The 22,239-nt window shown below is 39.2% G+C and overlaps 1 protein-coding gene across 1 annotated transcript in view; it reads right to left on the minus strand.

Annotated features, from left to right (window-relative positions):
• The window catches only part of JADE2 (jade family PHD finger 2), a 1,034,250-nt gene that overhangs the window by 572,787 nt on the left and 439,224 nt on the right, over window positions 1-22,239 (minus strand). The window contains exon 4 of the mRNA XM_053717215.1: window positions 5,290-5,447. Within this exon, the coding sequence (XP_053573190.1) occupies window positions 5,290-5,447 (158 nt within the window). The remainder of the gene's footprint in view (window positions 1-5,289; window positions 5,448-22,239) is intronic.

Genomic DNA, 22,239 nt, shown 5'->3' on the forward strand with positions numbered 1-22,239 from the left:
AGCCATCATTACCCACCACCACCTCATCAAAACCACCAAGACAGCTATCCAAGATGGAATCAATGCCAACGTCCACAACAGCAAGGAGCAATTCACAGTCATCAAGGAATTCTCCAATCCCAACAGCGAGAAGACACCACTGACATCCCGCCCTCCCAGGACCTCTGTGATAACCTTGCAATGTACTTCCACTGTAAGATTGTCAACATCTATGACAGCTTTGCGCCCCAGAACTCACTCACTACCGCCTACCCACCAACTCCCACCGATACCTCACCCAAATACACCACCGCCTACCCCCCACTGACCATCTGGAGCCCCCTCACCACAGAGGACACCATCAGAATCATGAGATCGATCCACTCCGGAGCACCCTCGGACCCATGCCCGCATCACATTTTCAACAAAGCGGGTGACACCATCGCCCCCGAGCTCTGCAGCACCATCAACTGCTCCATCGAAACCGGCAACTTCCCGGATGACAGGAAGCACGCAGAATTAAAACCCCTACTGAAAAAACCCACGGCTGACCCCAATGATCCGAAGAACTACCGCCCAATCTCTTTGCTCCACTTTGTGGCCAAAGTCATTGAGAAGTCCATCAACGCGCAACTCGTTGACTACATAGAAGCCAACCACACCCTGGACCCCTCCCAATCCAGTTTCAGGAGCAACCACAGCACCGAGACCGCCCTCCTCGCTGCCACAGACGACATCCTTGCCCTACTCGACCGAGGAGAGACTGCCGCCCTCATTCTCCTAGACCTCTCAGCAGCATTCGACACTGTCTCCCACTTCACCCTCCGCAACCGACTACACGATACCGGCATATGCGACAAAGCCCTGGAATGGATCACCTCCTTCCTCACCGGCAGAACCCAGAAAGTTAGACTCCCACCCTTCACCTTTAAGCCCACAGAAATCAGCTGCAGTGTACCCCAAGGCTCTTCGCTGAGCCCCACCCTATTCAACAGCTACATGGCCCCACTCTCCGCCATCACCCGACGACACGACCCCAACATTGTCTCCTACACTGACACCCAGCTAATCATCTCAATCACCAGTGACCCCACCACCGCCAAGAGAAACGTCCATGAAGGGCTGACAGCAGTTGCCACCTGGATGAACTACAACTGCCTAAAGCTGAACGCAGACAAGACCAAAGTCCTCCTCCTCGGTCCCACCACATCCGCTTGGAGTAACTCATGGTGGCCCACAGCCCTCGGACACCCTCCAACCCCCACCGACCATGCACGAAATCTAGGCGTCATCCTGGACTCATCGCTCTTCATGGACCGGCAAATCAACGCCGTCTCTTCTGCATGCTTCCACACACTTCACCAGCTGCGAAAGATCTTCAAATGGATCCCAACCGAGACCAGGAAGACTGTCACTCATGCCCTCGTCAGCAGCCGACTGGACTATGGTAACACACTCTACGCCGGCACCACCATCAAGCTCCAAAAGAGACTACAGCGCATCCAGAACTCCTCGGCCAGACTAATCCATGACATCCCTCGTCAATGCCACATCACCAAACACCTGTGGGACCTGCACTGGCTCCCCATCAACAAAAGAATAACCTTCAAGCTTCTCACCCATGCATTCAAGGCCCTCCACAACATCGGTCCCGAATACTTGAACCACCGCGTTACCTTCTACACCCCTACCAGACAACTTCGATCAGCCGACCAAGCCCTCGCTGTCATCCCGCTCATCAGGAAAACCACAGCGGGAGGCAGATCCTTCTCTCACCTGGCAGCCAAGACTTGGAACATCCTCCCGCTGCACCTCAGACAAGCTACCACCTTAACTAAGTTCAGAAAGGACCTCAAGAACTGTCTCTTCGACTGAACTGCAACCCTCACGCCTTGAGACCCTTACGGGTGAATAGCCGCGCTTTACAAGAACCCAATAGATAGAGAATTGCAGGTTAATTAGTATTCACTATAAATGTAGGACTACTTTGAAATTAATCAAAATGTTTATATGGATTCCAGAACCTTAAAGGGATATTAAACCCAAATTGTTTCTTTCGTGATTCAGATAGAGCATGCAATTTACGCCTATTATCAATTGGTCTTCGTTCTCTTGCTATCTTTATTTGAAAAGCAAGAATGTAAGCTTAGGAGACAGCCCATTTTTGGTTTAGCACCTGGGTTTCATTTGCTGATTGGTGGCTAAATGTAGCCACCAATCAGGAAGTGCTATCCAGAGTGCTGAATCAAAAATGGGCCGGCTCCTTAGTTGTGAGGGTTAAGGTGTGTGAAACTCAGAATGTAGGAACAGATACATAGAACAATGAAAGTCTTTCTTGAAAGCTTTACTGATAAATAAAAGGAACAGTAGGTAGTGCAGATTGAGGATCACAATAAAAGCCTTATGCAAATCACTAAAAGTCTTTTTATAGAAACAAAGTCCATAATACACTGGTATTTGATTAGAGTAGTCAACAGGTGAGAGAAACACAGAGTATCTATTAAGTACAGCAGGCACAGGTGGTTCGAAGAAGGCTGTCACTGGTATGGTAGACACAGGTTTCTCAGCAGGCACAGGATACCCAGCGGGTACTGTTGGTGAGACTGTTACAGGATACCAGGTAGGTACAGCTTTAGGAACAGGGTGAGCATGCACAGGTATCATGTTATTCTGCTTGACTTTCAGGATATAGGTGAGCATATACGTAGGAGCAGGGTAAGTTTGATTTCAAAGGCAAGGAGAGCATACATAAGTATCAGGATAAGTATGCTTGGTCTCAAGAGCAAGCTAAGCATACACACGTATCAAGGTAAGTATGCTTGGTCTCAGGAGCATGGTGAGTATACAAAGGTATCAAGGTAAGTATGCTTGGTCTCAGGAGCAAGGTGAGCATACAGAGGTATCAGGTAAGTATGCTTGGTCTCAGGAGCAAGGTGAGCATACATAAGTATCAATGTAAGTATGCTTGGTCTCAGGAGCATGGTGAGTATACACAGGTATCAAGGTAAGTATGCTTGGTCTCAGGAGCAAGGTGAGCATACAGAGGTATCGGGTAAGTATGCTTGGTCTCAGGAGCACGGTGAGTATACACAAGTATCAAGGTAAGTATGCTTGGTCTCAGGAGCAAGGGGAGCATAAGCAGGTATAAATCTAAGTATGATTGGTCCCAAGAGCATGGTGAGTGTGCACAGGTATTAAGGTAAGTATGCTTGGTCTCAGGAGCACGGTGCGTATACACAGGTATCAAGGTAAGTATGCGTGGTCCCAGGAGCATGGTGAGTGTACACAGGTATCAAGGTAAGTATGCTTGGTCCCAGGAGCATGGTGAGTGTACAGAGGTATCAAGGTAAATATGCTTGGTCTCAGGAACAAGGTGAGCATACACAGGAGGCAGGTAAGAGAGCAATAACTCAGCCCAGAGTGATAGGCTGAGTGAGCTTTTATAGGAACTCCCGCACCTAAGTCCTCCAGGTGGGAATTCCTATAATCAGGGACTGGCCCTTTAAATCTAGGCAGCGCGCAACCGCAGCTGCTACACAGACTGAAGGAGCGCTGCAAGCTCTGTGATTGCCGAGACCAGGTCCTCCAGACCCATTGCAGGTAGGAATCCTTACATTAGCTTAGATTCCTGCTTTTTCAAATAAAGATAGCAAGATAACAAAGAAAAATTAATAATAGGAGTGAATTAGAAAGTTGCTTAAAATTGCATGCTCTATCTGAATCATCAAAGAAAAAAATGTGGGTTTAGTATCCCTTTAATAAATTAGCCAAAAATATATCCATGTCAGAATACCAAGCTCATTTAATGAAGGTTCATTTATATTGGTAACTTAATTAGCAATGGGCATGACGCATACGTTTCCTGAGAAGTCTGTGATACATATAGAATTCTCCAAAGATTTTAAAGGACAAAAGTTCATTGTTCAGGCATTGATCACTGACTATCATTTAGTATCAAAGTATGTGTAAGAGATCTGATTAATTGACTTGACAATTTCTTTTTTTTTTTTCTGCAACAGATCAAGTTACAAAACATGATTTATGAACCCAAAGGCAGAACTTTTGTCCACTTTCTGCGATGAGATTATTTTAGTGAAAATTTTTCTGCAGATCATTTTGCAAAAAATGAAATGTTAAATTAGGCAGTTACACTAAAGCACCAGTTTAATATTGCAATGTACTGATTAACTGGAGAATAAAGCATTTTTTTAAGTTTTATAATATAGTGCAGCAGTTGAAAATTGCATTGCAAATTAGCTGCAAAAAAATAAATACATTTTGTTAAGTTTTTAAAATGTTTTGTGAAAAAATCCCTGGGAGCCAGTCAAAAGTAAATGCACTGCTGCTCCATATTTTACTGTTCTCTTCAAACAACACTTTGTTTCGGATGCACTATAATAAGGAAGTCATACTCAGTGTAGCCAGAGCACAGCACTGTTTGAAGAGAACAGCCTGATGCAGATCAGCTCTGCGAAGTGAAAGAGCCAACAGTCTAACAGTTCCTGCATGTGTCCTGTTCTTTTTGCAGACACGCTGCAGTTTCTTCAAAGACATCTCAGATCACAGCATGTTCAACCTTGGGGTTTATGAATATACAAAACACCTAAGCACTTCATAAAAGATTATTTTAAATACTTTCCAATTTAAGAGCATTTGACAACGATGATATTTAAAATAGGGCAAACCCCTTTAAAGTGAATGTTGTTTAAAGGGACACTGAACCCAAATGTTTTCTTTCGTGATTCAGATAGAGCATGCAATTTTAAGCAACTTTCTAATTTACTCCTATTATCAAATTTTCTTCCTTCTCTTGCTATCTTTATTTGAAATACAATAATGTAAGTTTAGATGCCGGCCCATTTTTGGTGAATAACCTGGGTTATTCTTGCTGATTAGTGGATAAATTAATCCACCAATAAAAAAGTGCTGTCCAGAGTCTGAAACAAAAAAAGAAGCTTAGATGCCTTCTTTTTCAAATAAAGATAGCAAGTGAACGAAGAAAAATAATAGGAGTAAATTAGAAAGTTGCTTAAAATTGCATGCTCTATCTGAATCACGAAAGAAAAAATTTGGGTTCAGTGTCCCTTTAATTTCATGGTATGCCACAAATGTGGTCTTATTTTAAGGATTTATTGGCAATTAAAAATATTAGACACATTATTTCTAATCGTAAAAGCAAATAACTGATGGAAAATTGGAATAATCAAAATAAATTAGTGCTACTATAGCTCTCTGGTTTAAATATAAAATGATGTAAACTGATTAAATGATTTTTGCAATAATACATAGTTCACTTAACTCTTCACTTACCTAACCTCCGGTTGAGGTACTCCTTCTAAACTTGCTGGAACCTGGACCCCTTTTTCCCATTCTTGCCTCCAAGGGTCAGCTAGTATGTAGAAATCATCTGGATTAAACTGGTATGAGTCAGGAACTTTCATAGCCGTTATCAAGTCTGTGCGAAAAACCTAGAAGTAGAGCAAAAAATGTAAGTGCCTTGGAAATAAGCAACTTCTATGCTTAAAGTGACAGTATACCCTCATTTTTTCTCCTCTTTAATTTGTTTCCAATTATCCATTTTACCTGCTGGAGTGTATTAAACTGTTTACAAATAGCTCATTTACCTTTATTTCGGCATGTGAAATAGATAATTTTGCCTGTGGTATACCTATCTATACTGAACGTTTCTATACGTAAGTATAGGCTATTGACAAGTTATGTAAACACAGCCAGCAGCAGAAATTACACTCTGGGTGGGGAGGGGAGAGATAAAGTTCGAAAATGTTAATTTTCAATAATTCTTTATACGTATTGTATAGAGACAAAGGTAAGAAAGGGAAGCATTTGAGTGATAAGATATAACTATGTTTGTGTTAGCAAAATGCACATTGGTTTGCGTTCCTGGCACAAATGCCCATAAAAGCCTCTTAAAAGTTATTGATCTTATCTCCCTGGGCCAAATAGAGACAGATAAATTAGCTACTGTACACATAAAGCAATCACTATGCATCATATCAAGTAGGATTAGGTTTTGAATTCTAAGGAATGCACTCAAGCTTTTTTAGGGCAGTGGAAAAACTGGAAGTTTTAGATTTAAATTACAGTAAAAGAAGGCAAAATTAATAATGAAAGTGCAAAATTATAATGAAGTTCTTAAAAATAAAATAAAAACATTGGTGTAATAACAGTAGAGGTATTGGCCAAAAAGCACCACTGATTTGCCTTGTATAATATTTTTTATCCTTATTATAAAGACTGTAATATGGTCTGGTAATAAAAATGTTTCAGAAGTTTCAGTGACAAATCTTCAATAAGGTGCAAACAAACTAATGTGGATATTACCAACAACCTATGAAAATTAGCCATAGTAGATGCACTATGGCAATGTCACTGCAACACTTGTGATCTACACGTAAAAAAGTTATTGTAACAATGATGCTGATGCTACCATACACCACAGCATAGGAAATCAAAAGGCAATAATGTTGTAACAGAAATCATTATTGTAAGTAAGAATTGCAGGTCATTAAAGGGATATGAAAGTCAAAATTAAATTTGCATTATTCAGATAGAGAATGCAGTTTTAAGACATTCAAATTCATTTCTATTTTTATATGTACTTTGTTTTCTTGGAATAATTTGTTGGGAATTTTTTTTTGTACACATCCTATACTACTGGGGCTAGATGGTGATTGGTGGCAAGAAAAGCGTCTCGTCATCCACTCACCAGATGTGTTCAGCTAGCTGCTTCCAACACTTTATTGCTGCTCTAGAGCTGAATTTACCTATGTGTTTAATCCATTTGCAGGGGATAACCACAGTTATATATAAGCAATAGTACACTAATAAAATGATAACAGAATTTATACTTACCTGATAAATTACTTTCTCCAACGGTGTGTCCGGTCCACGGCGTCATCCTTACTTGTGGGATATTCTCTTCCCCAACAGGAAATGGCAAAGAGCCCAGCAAAGCTGGTCACATGATCCCTCCTAGGCTCCGCCTTCCCCAGTCATTCGACCGACGTAAAGGAGGAATATGCATAGGAGAAATCATATGATACCGTGGTGACTGTAGTTAGAGAAAATAATTCATCAGACCTGATTAAAAAACCAGGGCGGGCCGTGGACCGGACACACCGTTGGAGAAAGTAATTTATCAGGTAAGTATAAATTCTGTTTTCTCCAACATAGGTGTGTCCGGTCCACGGCGTCATCCTTACTTGTGGGAACCAATACCAAAGCTTTAGGACACGGATGATGGGAGGGAGCAAATCAGGTCACCTAGATGGAAGGCACCACGGCTTGCAAAACCTTTCTCCCAAAAATAGCCTCCGAAGAAGCAAAAGTATCAAATTTGTAAAATTTGGTAAAAGTGTGCAGTGAAGACCAAGTCGCTGCCTTACATATCTGATCAACAGAAGCCTCGTTCTTGAAGGCCCATGTGGAAGCCACAGCCCTAGTGGAGTGAGCTGTGATTCTTTCAGGAGGCTGCCATTCGGCAGTCTCATAAGCCAATCGGATGATGCTTTTAAGCCAAAAAGAGAGAGAGGTAGAAGTTGCTTTTTGACCTCTCCTTTTACCAGAATAAACAACAAACAAGGAAGATGTTTGTCTGAAATCCTTTGTAGCCTCTAAATAGAATTTTAGAGCACGAACTACATCCAAATTGTGCAACAAACGTTCCTTCTTTGAAACTGGATTCGGACACAAAGAAGGCACAACTATCTCCTGGTTAATATTTTTGTTAGAAACAACTTTCGGAAGAAAACCAGGTTTAGTACGCAAAACCACCTTATCTGCATGGAACACCAGATAAGGAGGAGAACACTGCAGAGCAGATAACTCTGAAACTCTTCTAGCAGAAGAAATTGCAACCAAAAACAAAACTTTCCAAGATAATAACTTAATATCTACGGAATGTAAGGGTTCAAACGGAACCCCTTGAAGAACTGAAAGAACTAAATTGAGACTCCAAGGAGGAGTCAAAGGTTTGTAAACAGGCTTGATTCTAACCAGAGCCTGAACAAAAGCTTGAACATCTGGCACAGCCGCCAGCTTTTTGTGAAGTAAAACAGATAAAGCAGAAATCTCTCCCTTCAAAGAACTTGCAGATAATCCTTTCTCCAAACCCTCTTGTAGAAAGGATAGAATCTTAGGAATTTTTATCTTGTTCCATGGGAATCCTTTAGATTCGCACCAACAGATATATTTTTTCCATATTTTATGGTAAATTTTTCTAGTTACAGGCTTTCTAGCCTGAATAAGAGTATCAATGACAGAATCTGAGAACCCACGCTTTGATAAAATCAAGCGTTCAATCTCCAAGCAGTCAGTTGGAGTGAGGCCAGATTCGAATGTTCGAACGGACCTTGAACAAGAAGGTCCCGTCTCAAAGGTAGCTTCCATGGTAGAGCCGATGACATATTCACCAGGTCTGCATACCAAGTTCTGCGTGGCCACGCAGGAGCTATCAAGATCACCGAAGCCCTCTCCTGATTGATCCTGGCTACCAGCCTGGGAATGAGAGGAAACGGTGGGAATACATAAGCTAGGTTGAAGGTCCAGGGCGCTACTAGTGCATCTACTAGAGTCGCCTTGGGATCCCTGGATCTGGACCCGTAGCAAGGAACCTTGAAGTTCTGACGAGACGCCATCAGATCCATGTCTGGAATGCCCCATAATTGAGTTATTTGGGAAAAGATTTCCGGATGGAGTTCCCACTCCCCCGGATGAAATGTCTGACGACTCAGAAAATCCGCTTCCCAATTTTCCACTCCTGGGATGTGGATTGCAGACAAGTGGCAGGAGTGAATCTCCGCCCATTGAATTATTTTGGTCACTTCTTCCATCGCCAGGGAACTCCTTGTTCCCCCCTGATGGTTGATATATGCAACAGTCGTCATGTTGTCTGAATGAAACCTTATGAATTTGGCCTTTGCTAGTTGAGGCCAAGCCTTGAGAGCATTGAATATCGCTCTCAGTTCCAGAATGTTTATCGGGAGAAGAGATTCTTCCCGAGACCATAGACCCTGAGCTTTCAGGGGTTCCCAGACCGCGCCCCAGCCCACCAGACTGGCGTCGGTCGTGACAATGACCCACTCTGGTCTGCGGAAGCTCATCCCTTGTGACAGGTTGTTCAGGGTCAGCCACCAACGGAGTGAATCTCTGGTCCTCTGATCTACTTGGATCGTCGGAGACAAGTCTGTATAATCCCCATTCCACTGTCTGAGCATGCACAGTTGTAATGGTCTTAGATGAATTCGCGCAAAAGGAACTATGTCCATTGCCGCAACCATCAAACCTATTACTTCCATGCACTGCGCTATGGAAGGAAGAAGAACAGAATGAAGTACTTGACAAGAGCTTAGAAGTTTTGATTTTCTGGCCTCTGTCAGAAAAAATCTTCATTTCTAAGGAGTCTATTATTGTTCCCAAGAAGGGAACTCTTGTTGACGGGAATAGAGAACTTTTTTCTACGTTCACTTTCCACCCGTGAGATCTGAGAAAGGCTAGGACAATGTCCGTATGAGCCTTTGCTTGTGGCAGAGACGACGCTTGAATCAGTATGTCGTCCAAGTAAGGTACTACTGCAATGCCCCTTGGCCTTAGCACCGCTAGAAGGGACCCTAGTACCTTTGTGAAAATTCTTGGAGCAGTGGCTAATCCGAATGGAAGTGCCACAAACTGGTAATGCTTGTCCAGAAAGGTGAACCTTAGGAACCGATGATGTTCCTTGTGGATAGGAATATGTAGATACGCATCCTTTAAATCCACCGTGGTCATGAATTGACCTTCCTGGATGGTAGGAAGAATTGTCCGAATGGTTTCCATTTTGAACGATGGAACCCTGAGAAATTTGTTTAGGATCTTGAGATCCAAAATTGGCCTGAATGTTCCCTCTTTTTTGGGAACTATGAACAGATTGGAGTAAAACCCCATCCCTTGTTCTCCTAATGGAACAGGATGAATCACTCCCATTTTTAACAGGTCTTCTACACAATGTAAGAATGCCTGTCTTTTTATTTGGTCTGAAGACAATTGAGACCTGTGGAACCTTCCCCTTGGGGGTAGTTCCTTGAATTCCAGGAGATAACCTTGAGAAACTATTTCTAGCGCCCAAGGATCCTGAACATCTCTTGCCCAAGCCTGAGCGAAGAGAGAGAGTCTGCCCCCCACCAGATCCGGTCCCGGATCGGGGGCCAACATCTCATGCTGTCTTAGTAGCGGTAGCAGGCTTCTTGGCCTGCTTACCTTTGTTCCAGCCTTGCATCGGTCTCCAGGCTGGCTTGGTTTGAGAAGAATTACCCTCTTGCTTAGAGGATGTAGAATTTGAGGCTGGTCCGTTTCTGCGAAAGGGACGAAAATTTGGTTTATTTTTAGCCTTAAAAGACCTATCCTGAGGAAGGGCGTGGCCCTTTCCCCCAGTGATGTCTGAAATAATCTCTTTCAAGTCAGGGCCAAACAGCGTTTTCCCCTTGAAAGGGATGTTAAGCAATTTGTTCTTGGAGGACACATCCGCTGACCAAGACTTTAGCCAAAGCGCTCTGCGCGCCACAATAGCAAAACCTGAATTTTTCGCCGCTAATCTAGCTAATTGCAAAGTGGCGTCTAAGGTAAAAGAGTTAGCCAATTTAAGTGCTTGAACTCTGTCCATAACCTCCTCATAAGAAGATTCTTTATTGAGCGACTTTTCTAGTTCTTCGAACCAGAAACACGCTGCTGTAGTGACAGGAACAATGCATGAAATTGGTTGTAGAAGGTAACCTTGCTGAACAAACATCTTTTTAAGCAAACCCTCTAATTTTTTATCCATAGGATCTTTGAAAGCACAACTATCTTCTATAGGGATAGTAGTGCGTTTGTTTAGAGTAGAAACCGCCCCCTCGACCTTGGGGACTGTCTGCCATAAGTCCTTCCTGGGGTCGACCATAGGAAATAATTTCTTAAATATAGGGGGAGGGACAAAAGGTATGCCGGGCCTTTCCCATTCTTTATTTACAATGTCCGCCACCCGCTTGGGTATAGGAAAAGGGCACCGGGACCTCTAGGAACTTGTCCATCTTACATAATTTCTCTGGAATGACCAAATTGTCACAATCATCCAGAGTAGATAACACCTCCTTAAGCAGAGCGCGGAGATGTTCCAATTTAAATTTGAATGTAATAACGTCAGGTTCAGCTTGTTGAGAAATTTTTCCTGAATCTGAAATTTCTCCCTCAGACAAAACCTCCCTGGCCCCTTCAGACTGGTGTAAGGGCATGTCAGAACCATTATCATCAGCGTCCTCATGCTCTTCAGTATCTAAAACAGAGCAGTCGCGCTTTCGCTGATAAGTGGGCATTTTGGCTAAAATGTTTTTAATAGAATTATCCATTACAGCCGTTAATTGTTGCATAGTAAGGAGGATTGGCGCACTAGATGAACTAGGGACCTCCTGAGTGGGCAAGACTGGTGTAGACATAGAAGGAGATGATGCAGTACCATGCTTACTCCCCTCACCTAAGGAATCATTTTGGGCAACATTATTATCAGTGGCATCATTGTCCCTACTTTGTTTGTCACATTCATCACATATATTTAAATGGAGAGGAACCTTGGCTTCCGAACATACAGAACATCGTCTATCTGATGGTTCAGACATGTTAATAGGCATAAACTTGATAACAAAGCACAAAAAACGTTTTAAAATAAAACCGTTACTGTCACTTTAAATTTTAAACTGAACACACTTTATTACTGAATATGTGAAAAAGTATGAAGGAATTGTTCAAAATTCACCAAATTTGCACACCAAATTTGAAAGCTTTAACTCTTAAAATAACGGAACCGGAGCCGTTTTTACATTTAACCCCTATACAGTCCCTGGTATCTGCTTTGCTGAGACCCAACCAAGCCCAGAGGGGAATACGATACCAAATGACGCCTTCAATAAGCTTTTTCAGTGGATCTGAGCTCCTCACACATGCATCTGCATGCCTTGCTTCTCAAAAACAACTGCGCATTAGTGGCGCGAAAATGAGGCTCTACCTATGACTAGAAAAGGCCCCCAGTGAAAAAGGTGTCCAATACAGTGCCTGCCGTTTTTTTAACACAATTCCCAAGATTAAAATAACTCTTCAAAGTTATAAACCATTAAATATGCTTATAAAGTAATTGTTTTAGCCCAGAAAAATGTCTACCAGTCTTTAAAGCCCTTGTGAAGCCCTTTATTCTTATATTTAAAACTAAGAAAATGGCTTACCGGATCCCATAGGGAAAATGACAGCTTCCAGCATTACCAAGTCTTGTTAGAAATGTGTCATACCTCAAGCAGCAAAGTCTGCCCACTGTTTCCCCCAACTGAAGTTACTTCATCTCAACAGTCCTGTATGGAAACAGCCATCGATTTTAGTAACGGTTGCTAAAATCATCTTCCTCTTACAAACAGAAATCTTCATCTCTTTTCTGTTTCAGAGTAAATAGTACATACCAGCACTATTTTAAAATAACAAACTCTTGATTGAAGAATAAAACTACATTTAAACACCAAAAAACTCTAAGCCATCTCCGTGGAGATGTTGCCTGTGCAACGGCAAAGAGAATGACTGGGGAAGGCGGAGCCTAGGAGGGATCATGTGACCAGCTTTGCTGGGCTCTTTGCCATTTCCTGTTGGGGAAGAGAATATCCCACAAGTAAGGATGACGCCGTGGACCGGACACACCTATGTTGGAGAAATAACATATTATTTTTGCATTTTATATCCCTTTAAGGCTTGAGTAAGAGGTGGCGTTAAACTTTTGGATGACAAACAGTGCTACAACACATTGCAAAGCAATATAACTTTGTAGCATCCACAGGTAGAATCCATTCTGAAATGTTACTGTCTGCACAAAAGGCTTTTCGGCAATATTTGTGCAGTAACAATATTTCCATATAGTGGTGTTAATATTAAGGCCTCTATGACACACTACTTGCAACATTAGTTCTACAATACAAAAAAATAAACCAGTAATGATAACATGAGGAAAATGCAGTGACAACCAACTATAATCTGTAGACACAAATTAGTAACTTTACTACTTTTTTCCAGCCTTGTTTATGCATCTGATTACATTTGTAAAAGGAACGATTGTCATCGCTCTTAGTTTTTCAATCAATCCATTCATAAAGGAAAAAACTCTTGAAAAAAGACTTTTGTGAACCACAATTATTTAATAAATAAAGGAATATATATATATCTGTTTGTTGGGTTGAATTAACAATTATTTAATAAATAAAGGAATATATATATATATGTTTGTTGGGTTGAATTAACAATTATTTAATAAATAAAGGAATATATATATATATATGTTTGTTGGGTTGAATTAACAATTATTTAATAAATAAAGGAATATATATATATATATATATGTTTGTTGGGTTGAATTAACAATTATTTAATAAATAAAGGAATATATATATATGTTTGTTGGGTTGAATTAACAATTATTTAATAAATAAAGGAATATATATATATATGTTTGTTGGGTTGAATTAACAATTATTTAATAAATAAAGGAATATATATATATATGTTTGTTGGGTTGAATTAACAATTATTTAATAAATAAAGGAATATATATATATATGTTTGTTGGGTTGAATTAACAATTATTTAATGAATAAAGGTCAATAATTATATTTTTGCTGGGTTAATTCAAGGTGTTTTGTTTTTTAATCTCACAATGCTTCAAAGTGAAATGTGTCTGATATCATGTGACTTTGTATGTGTGTGTTCATATATGGACTTCATTTTATAATAAAACATATTTATAGTGCAGCTACTTTGTTCTATTTTCAGTAAACCTTGAAAATGGTTCCCATAGTGTATACATAGGGGTCAATTTATCAAAGCGTCAATCTCAGTGCATTCGTCGGCATCAATACACTGGCGAGACATCGCTGACGCGGATCTGAATACGATCCCCTTATTTCGGAAAAAAAAAATGTAAAAAACATGCGCGTCAAGTATGGTGCAAAGAGCATCGGACTGGTGTTAACTAACAGTCATCGATGTCGCGGTTATTCGGGTTTTTCCCAACTTTATTTATACCATTTCATTACTGCCCATGAACAAGCAAATTTCTTTAAAGCTAATCTGTTATTTTTCAACTGTTAATGTCCAAGAATTAGCTACATGTATACCTCAACAAACAATATCTCATAGAAAGTCATTTTTATATTTATTTATTATACAAAAAAATCTGTTATATGATAAATATAACATGTAATCAGAGTATCATATGTATTTATTTGCAATCAATGGATATTTTAAGAGCTGGGCCAGTTTTCTCTCTGTACCTGTGTAACCCCTCCTGATTGCAATCTAGTTTTAAAAACCACCCCTTCACAGGTGTTCTAAAATAGGCTGGCATATAAGATGACATTTCTTGCTGAAAAATAAATTCAAGAGAAGGAAAAATACACTGAAAATAGCATGACAGTAAAGAGGTGATTTTAATTTCTGCTGTATCTGAATTTAATTAATAATTGAGTTTAATGTTAGGTGGGCTATTCCTTTAAGCTATCAAATTATTCATTTTGTGATTCAGATAAAGCATGAAATTTTAAGCAACTTTCTAATTTACTCTTATTATCAAATTTTCTTCATTCTCTTGGTATCTTTATTTGCAATGCAAGAATGTAAGTTTAGATGCCGGCCCATTTTTGGTGAACAACCTGGGTTGTTCTTGCTGATTGGTGGAAAAATTCATCCACCAATAAAAAAATGCTGTCCAGAGTTTAGATGCCTTTTTTTCAAATAAAGATAGCAAGAGAACGAAGAAACATTGATAATAGGAGTAAATTAGACTGTTGCTTAAAATTGCATGCTCTATCTGAATCATGAAAGAAAAAAATTGGGCTCAGTGTCCCTTTAAGATTATATTGAATCAAACATCAATTCGAATTTTAAAATCCTTGTCTAAAAATATTACACTGAGTGTCCTAATGTCAGCATCAATGTTTATCTTTAATTCTAAATTCACATAAACATACTTTCAAAGTATAATACACAATGTAACAAATGGCACAAGTTCTGATGAGTGATCAATGACACAGTTATCAAGCAATTTGATTTGTTAGTGATAGTTAAAAAGGTATATTTGAATCAGATTGGCTGATGTCATAAACCATGTGATTATGCATATTACAATCAAAAGTGGTTGAAAATTTCACTAGTGTGTGGGTTATTTAGGAGTTTGCGTCATAATTGGTGTGAAAAGTGTTGAGTGGGACTTGTATTACATGGCTTAAACATGGTGCACATAGATATTTCCAAAAAAATAAAAACAAAGTTAGCAATATTATGTTGTGTATCTATTTCATTTTTATCTCTATATTTATGAGTGCAACAAGTTTAGGGCAAAACTTTTCAACAAATTTGTAGAAATAATATTGTCCCCTTGCTTTGTAATGAGAGACAAATTTGTAACATAATCCATAAGTAGTCATGTATTTTTCATTTTTATCCCTATATCTACTAGTGCACCAAATGTGGAGCAATAATATTGTTTTATTTAGAAAGGGTATACAATTTTAAGAGTTTCTAATTTACTTTTATAATGTAATATACCTCATTCTCTTGCAGCATCGAACATAAGCTTTCTGTGTTTTCAGACTCCCATTGAGTTCTATGGCATCCGCGACCTCAAGGGTGGCGGATTTAAAACTAGGTATGCTGCGTCAGAATAGACGTGAGCGTACCTGTTAAATGTTTGATAAATTGGGAAAAGGCTCAAATAGAGTCAAATCTGAATTCAAAACATCTGTAATGACGCAAGCATCCATCAGCGTCAGATCGAGATCACAGGATCATATTTTACGTAACAAATTTCAACATTTGCTGATCTTGACGCTTTAATAACTACTGCGGATCAATCTCGCGACAAATACAATACGGGGTTCAAGTGTATTTTCAGTTGACGCTTTGAAAAATTGACTCCATAGTGTTGCCAGGTGTCTGTACCGACTCGTATTTTAGCAGGCTGTCCAATAATATCTTCACAAAAATACTGGAAGAATCCTGAGTGTTAAATGTAAAAGGTTTCATATACCTCAATGCATTACAACTATGGAGCTACACTGATTTAATTTTGAGACATGGAGGATTTTAATTTCAGTTTTTTATCTCCTCCCATAATTTTAATGAATTTTGGTTTAACTATGGAGCAGAAAGAAGTGAGGGTCACTCAAGGGATAACATCCTCAACTGTTTAAATGTGCCACTGGCAAGCAAAGAGGTACAATTATTGTTTGTATGTTACTGGCAGCCAGGGGGTAAAATGAATGCTTATTTGCAAAAAATATACGTAGTAGGATCAAGAGTTGGGTCTAAGATAGCGCTTTGGTGGGGGAGCATTGCGTGACCCCAGACACTCATGTCAAGTGACTAACAGATTGTCCAGTATTATTGTAGGGGACATCTGACAACTCTATGTGTACACTATATTGCCTATTTTTCCTCTGTCTTTGCCTGTGGTTGGGGTACCATAGATACCTACACACTGCACCATGAGATGTTTCAGAAACTGTCAAGCAATAAAAGTAAAAACATGTTAAGTTTCATTAATAATTAGGAATGTCCATTCCGAATATGGCCACCGCATTCACCTATTATAGAGACAGATTTCTTCTTGTGAAAGTGCAACACACTAAGATCTGCGCAAATCCACTTTCACAAGAACATATCCAGCCAAAACACACAAGAACATAAATAACCAACTGCAACTGGTGGCCATATTCAGTATTGATTGCTAACGTAGGAGACAAAAGCACATTCCTATTAAAATTTCTCTCTTGCAGTTAGGGGACTATCTTGCCCTGACCAGCTTTTCATACTAGATATTTTAACTGCTAAGTCTTTATCTGGATTGCAGTCATGATCTAAGGGTGTCACTGCTATAGAAAAAATACTATGCTAAAAAAACACTGGAAATAAAATGACTGACCACTAGACATTGCCTTGCTAACAATTTAAATAGTGTCATTCTAATTGTTTTCCTTTTCATTCTGTGGGTTCTTTACTTCATGCACAGTTGTCTCTTTCCCTTTTAGAGATGAGTATGGCTGATTAGAAACTAAGGGAAAATAAGAGAAACATCCCCTAAGCACACTTCAGCCATGAAAGCACAATATCCTGAAATGTAAATACCGTGCAATACGGGTATGAAATAAAACTTAACATTTAGTTTTACAAAATAAATTAGGTAAAACATAAGTAAAAAAGTGTGACTCTTGATGAGCAGTGAAAAGCTATTGTATTCATATAGCGTGCAAAGCAAGTACAAATAGGGAGACTATTGCCATGGGAACACGTGTGGCAACTAAAGAAGTTCCCTAATCACCAAGCTGAAGAGTGACTGTAAACCCCCGAAGGGCCAAAGGGATTGGCTACTATCTAATCTGTTGCCACACAGCTGCAACAGTTATTTAAAAACACTGGGTATCTCCGTACTTAGCTTCTAAACAATCAGAAAAACGCCCAGAATTATTTCAAAGTCTAAATACATACATAAATACAAAGCAAACAGCCTCCATATTTCTTTCACTATAGCATCAGGAGAAAGCACCCACAACTTTCTTCTTGTCTAGTTTTCTTGTATGACAGTTTAGCAGTGCGCATTTACATATTTTTTAGTTAGCTATTTCAAATTGCACATGCACATATCAGTGTGTGCAAGTAGGAAAATGTATTAAAGTGTCAAGCGTAATATACACGCAATAGGTGGGGGGAGCTTGGCGGCCATTTTCAGCTCCTAACAAACAATAAATATTTAAATGCTTCATGTACTTCTTCCAAGCTTATAGATGTGGGACCAGTTACAGGATACCTAATCAAAAGATACCCACTATCTTGAAAATCTACAGACCCTTTCGGTTGATGTTTGCCAGAAGGAGGAGACCATTGACATCACTTTCTTCTTGATTCAATCAGATGAACTAAGTAAAGTGATTCTCATAGATTTTCAAGGGGTTTCTGCCTCATAAACGCCACAAATACGTTGCATCGACAGCTTTCAACAGCAGAATTCCATTCAGTCAGAAAGCACTTCTTGAGAAGTTCTGACCTCTTGAAAACACTTTATTTTCTGTTTTGCATAGCATATCTTCTCACACGTTTCTTTCTACAATTACTTCCTTGTGGGCAAGTTATACAAAAAGAAAATGTGCTTTTTATAAAACACTAAGAAGTACTTTCCTACCAAGCACATCAAAGAGGTAGAATTTAGAGAAAGTATGTTGCTGCCTTGTACATTTATTTAATATAATCTTCATTCTTGAAAACCCAAGAAGAAGAAACTCATGTAGAAAAATGGCAATAATGTGTTTTGGTACTTCCGGAAAGTGGGAAAACAGCAATGTCCATTCAATGTAAGAGTGCATGTGAAGACCAGAGCTCACTGTCAAGCTCTCAGACAAGTGCAACAAAACAGTATGTCCACAGCACTCTCAGAAATTAAAATGTATTAACGTTTCGGGTACTATACCCTTAGTCATGCAATCATGGAAAAGACTATCCTGCCTTCAATAAACGTTGGTAATCAGGAGATTTAGCCAAAAAGCTAAAGAAACTGATGTGGCCCTAGGCACAAATAAATACAAAGCTTGTTTTAAAAATTATCGGCTAGATTACGAATTTTGTCGGTAAAAAAATGCGTTGCTAACAAGCCTTTTTTTTCCAGCGCTCACTTTAAACAACGCTTTTATTACAAGTTTTCTGAATGGCTGCGGTAACCTCAGAAAAGTGAGCATTGAGCAAATTTAGCGCCACATCTCACTGTAATACCAGTGTTGCTTACGGTAGCGTTAAGCTGGCTAAAACGTGCTCGTGCACGATCTCCCCATAGGAAACAATGGGGCTGAGACGGCTGGAAAAAAAAACTAACACCTGCAAAAAAGCAGTGTTCAGCTCCTAACGCAGCCCCATTGTTTCCTATGGGAAAATACTTTCTAAGTCTACACCTAACACCCTAACATGAACCCCGAGTCTAAACACCCCTATCCTTACACTTATTAGCCCCTAATCTGCCGCCCCCGACATCCTCGCCACCTGCATTATATTATTAACCCCTAATCTGCCGTTCCGGAAACCGCCACCACCTACATTATACCTATGAACCCCTAATCTGCTGCCCTTAACATCGCCGACACCTACATTATAGTTATTAACCCCTAATCTGCTGCCCCACCTAACTACAATTATTAACCCCTAATCTGCCGACTGGACATCGCCGCCACTATATTAAATGTATTAACCCCTAAACCTAAGTCTAACCCTAACACCCCCCTAACTTAAATCTATTTTTTATAAATCTAAATAAAATTACTATAATTAAATAAATGATTCCTATTTAAAACTAAATACTTACCTATAAAATAAACCCTAATATAGCTACAGATACTTCAGTATATAGTATATAGATGCTTCAGACGTGTTTTTATCATATCGTTCAAACATTGTGTTAATATTATTTCCATCATGCCTATACTAACTCACTCTATACACTAATAATTATCCCTTCTTTTTCCTCTATCTATTTCAATATCCAGTTTTAATAATTTATGGAATTACAAATTAAATCTGATCTTTAGATATATATATCCATTTATTAATTTTATTATTTTTAATATATCCACCCTTTCGGTTTTAGCTTTAGTCTCAGACTAGTTCTGACCTTTAGCGCAGGAAGAATAAAAACTTAAAACATGATCTCTTTTCTAGTATTTCTCTGGGGACTATTAATATCATCCTGTTTTCTTTTGGGTGTGGTCTTTCCCTCTCTGCTTTCAGCGCTCTCTCATCCCTCTTTCTAAATACATTAAGTCAGCGGTGAGCTGGTCGTACGTGCTCGTGCACAATTTCCCCATAGGAATCAACGGGGAGAGCCGGCTGAGAAAAAGTCTAACACCTGCAAAAAAGCAGCGTAAAACTCCAAAACGCAGCCCCTTTGATTCCTATGGGGAACACCTAACACCCTACCATGAACCACGAGTCTAAACACCCCTAATCTTACACTTATTAACCCTAATCTGCCGCCCCCAACATCGCCGACACCTGCATTATATTTATTAACCCCTAATCTGCCGCTCCGGACACCACCGCCACCTTCATTATATTTATGAATCCCTAATCTGCTGCCCCCAACATCGCCGACACCTACCTACACTTATTAACCCCTAATCTGCTGCCCCCAACGTCGCTGCCACTATATTAAAGTTATTAACCCCTAACTCTAAGTCTAACCCTAACACCCCCTAACTTAAATATAATTTTAAAAAAGTCTAAATAAAATTCCTATCATATCATATCAACTAAATACTTACCTATAAAATAAACCCTAAGATAGCTACAATATAACTAATAGTTACATTGTAGCTAGCTTAGGGTTAATTTTTATTTTACAGGCAAGTTTGGGCAAGTTTGTATTTATTTTAACTAGGTAGAATAGTTATTAAATAGTTATTAACTATTTAATAACTACCTAGCTAAAATAAATACAAAAGTACCTGTAAAATAAAACCTAACCTAAGTTACACTAACACCTAACACTACACTATAATTAAATAAATTAACTAAATTAACAATTAAATCAATTAAATTAAATTAGCTAAAGTACAAAAAAAAAAACAACACTAAATTACAGAATATAATAAATAAATTACAAGATATTTAAACTAATTACACCTAATTTAATAGCCCTATTAAAATAAAAAAAAGCACCCCCAAAATAAAAAAAAACCCTAGGCTAAACTAAGCTACCAATAGCCCTTAAAAGGGCCTTTTGCGGGGCATTGCCCTAAAGTAATCAGCTCTTTTACCTGAAAAAAAAAAATACAAACAACCCACCCAACAGTAAGATCCACCACCCACACAACCAACCCCCCAAATAAAATACTAACTAAAAAAAACCTAAGCTCCCCATTGCCCTGAAAAGGGCATTTGGATGGGCATTGCCCGTAAAAGGGCAGTTAGCTCTTTTGCAAGACCAAAGTCCCTAACCTAAAAATAAAACTCATCCAATACACCCTTAAAAAAACCTAACACTAACCCCCTGAATATCGACTTACCGGGAGAGGTCTTCATCCAAGCTGGGCGAAGTGGTCCTCCAGACGGGTAGAAGTCTTCATCCAGACGGCATCTTCCATCTTCAAGACATCCGGTGTAGAGCATCCTCTTCCAACGAAGTCTTCTTACTAAATGATGGTTCCTTTAAGTGACAACATCCAAGATGGCGTCCCTTAGATTCCGATGTTCCAATCAGCCAATAAAATGTGAGATCAATCCGATTGGCTAATTGGATCAGCCAATAGGATTGAACTTCAATCCTATTGGCTGATTGCATCAGCCAATAGGATTTTTTCTGCCTTAATTCCGATTGGCTGATAGAATTCTATCAGCCAATCGGCATCTAAGGGACGCTATCTTGGATGACTTCACTTAAAGGAACCGTCATTTAGTCATTTAGGGGATAATAGGTAGTTTATGTGTGTTAGTGTACTTTTTAGCACTTTAGTTATGAGTTTTATGTTACGGCATTGTACCATAAAACTCTTAACTACTGACTTTACGAAGTAAGTCGTTTTGCGGTAAGGCCAAAAAAGTGTGCAGTGACCCTAAACCTGCAAGACTCGTAATACCAGTGGGCGTAAAAAATCAGCGTTAGGACCTCTTACTGCTGCTTTTTTACCCTAATGCACAACTCGTAATCTAGCCGCAAGTAAGGTAGTTTGCACAGGAGTTCAAATAGATTGAGATGGGTGTCTAATTGCTAAATGAAGGTAGTCAAAAAATCTATATGGTTTTTCGAATACATGATGTTGCAGCCCTATGTCCCTTTATAACTAAAGATGCATTTTTGAAAGTAAAGTTTATACACAAAAATCAGAAAAATAAAAAAATTGATTTTATTCTAAAACGGGAGATTCAAGAGAAATCACACTACTTAAATTGTTTTTAACATTTGAAAGTATTTAACCAGGAAATTCCAAATGTAAACAGGCAAATCATTGTTTCTGTTACTGAAAACATGCCAAAAACAAGATCTTTTTAAAAAATACTTGACTTACACAGTGTTTACATACATTTAGCTAAAAATGTTTAACCACCTAAACCAATCAATTGCACTGCTGTGCCAAATATATTTGTGAGATTACTTAGTTCTAGACAACCTTTTTATTTTCTTAAATGCCTGGCAAACACTTATAAAAATAAAATAAACAGTAGCCACGAGTT

This window comes from Bombina bombina, chromosome 6, assembly GCF_027579735.1.
Source record: "Bombina bombina isolate aBomBom1 chromosome 6, aBomBom1.pri, whole genome shotgun sequence".
Classification (NCBI taxonomy): Eukaryota; Metazoa; Chordata; class Amphibia; order Anura; family Bombinatoridae; genus Bombina; species Bombina bombina.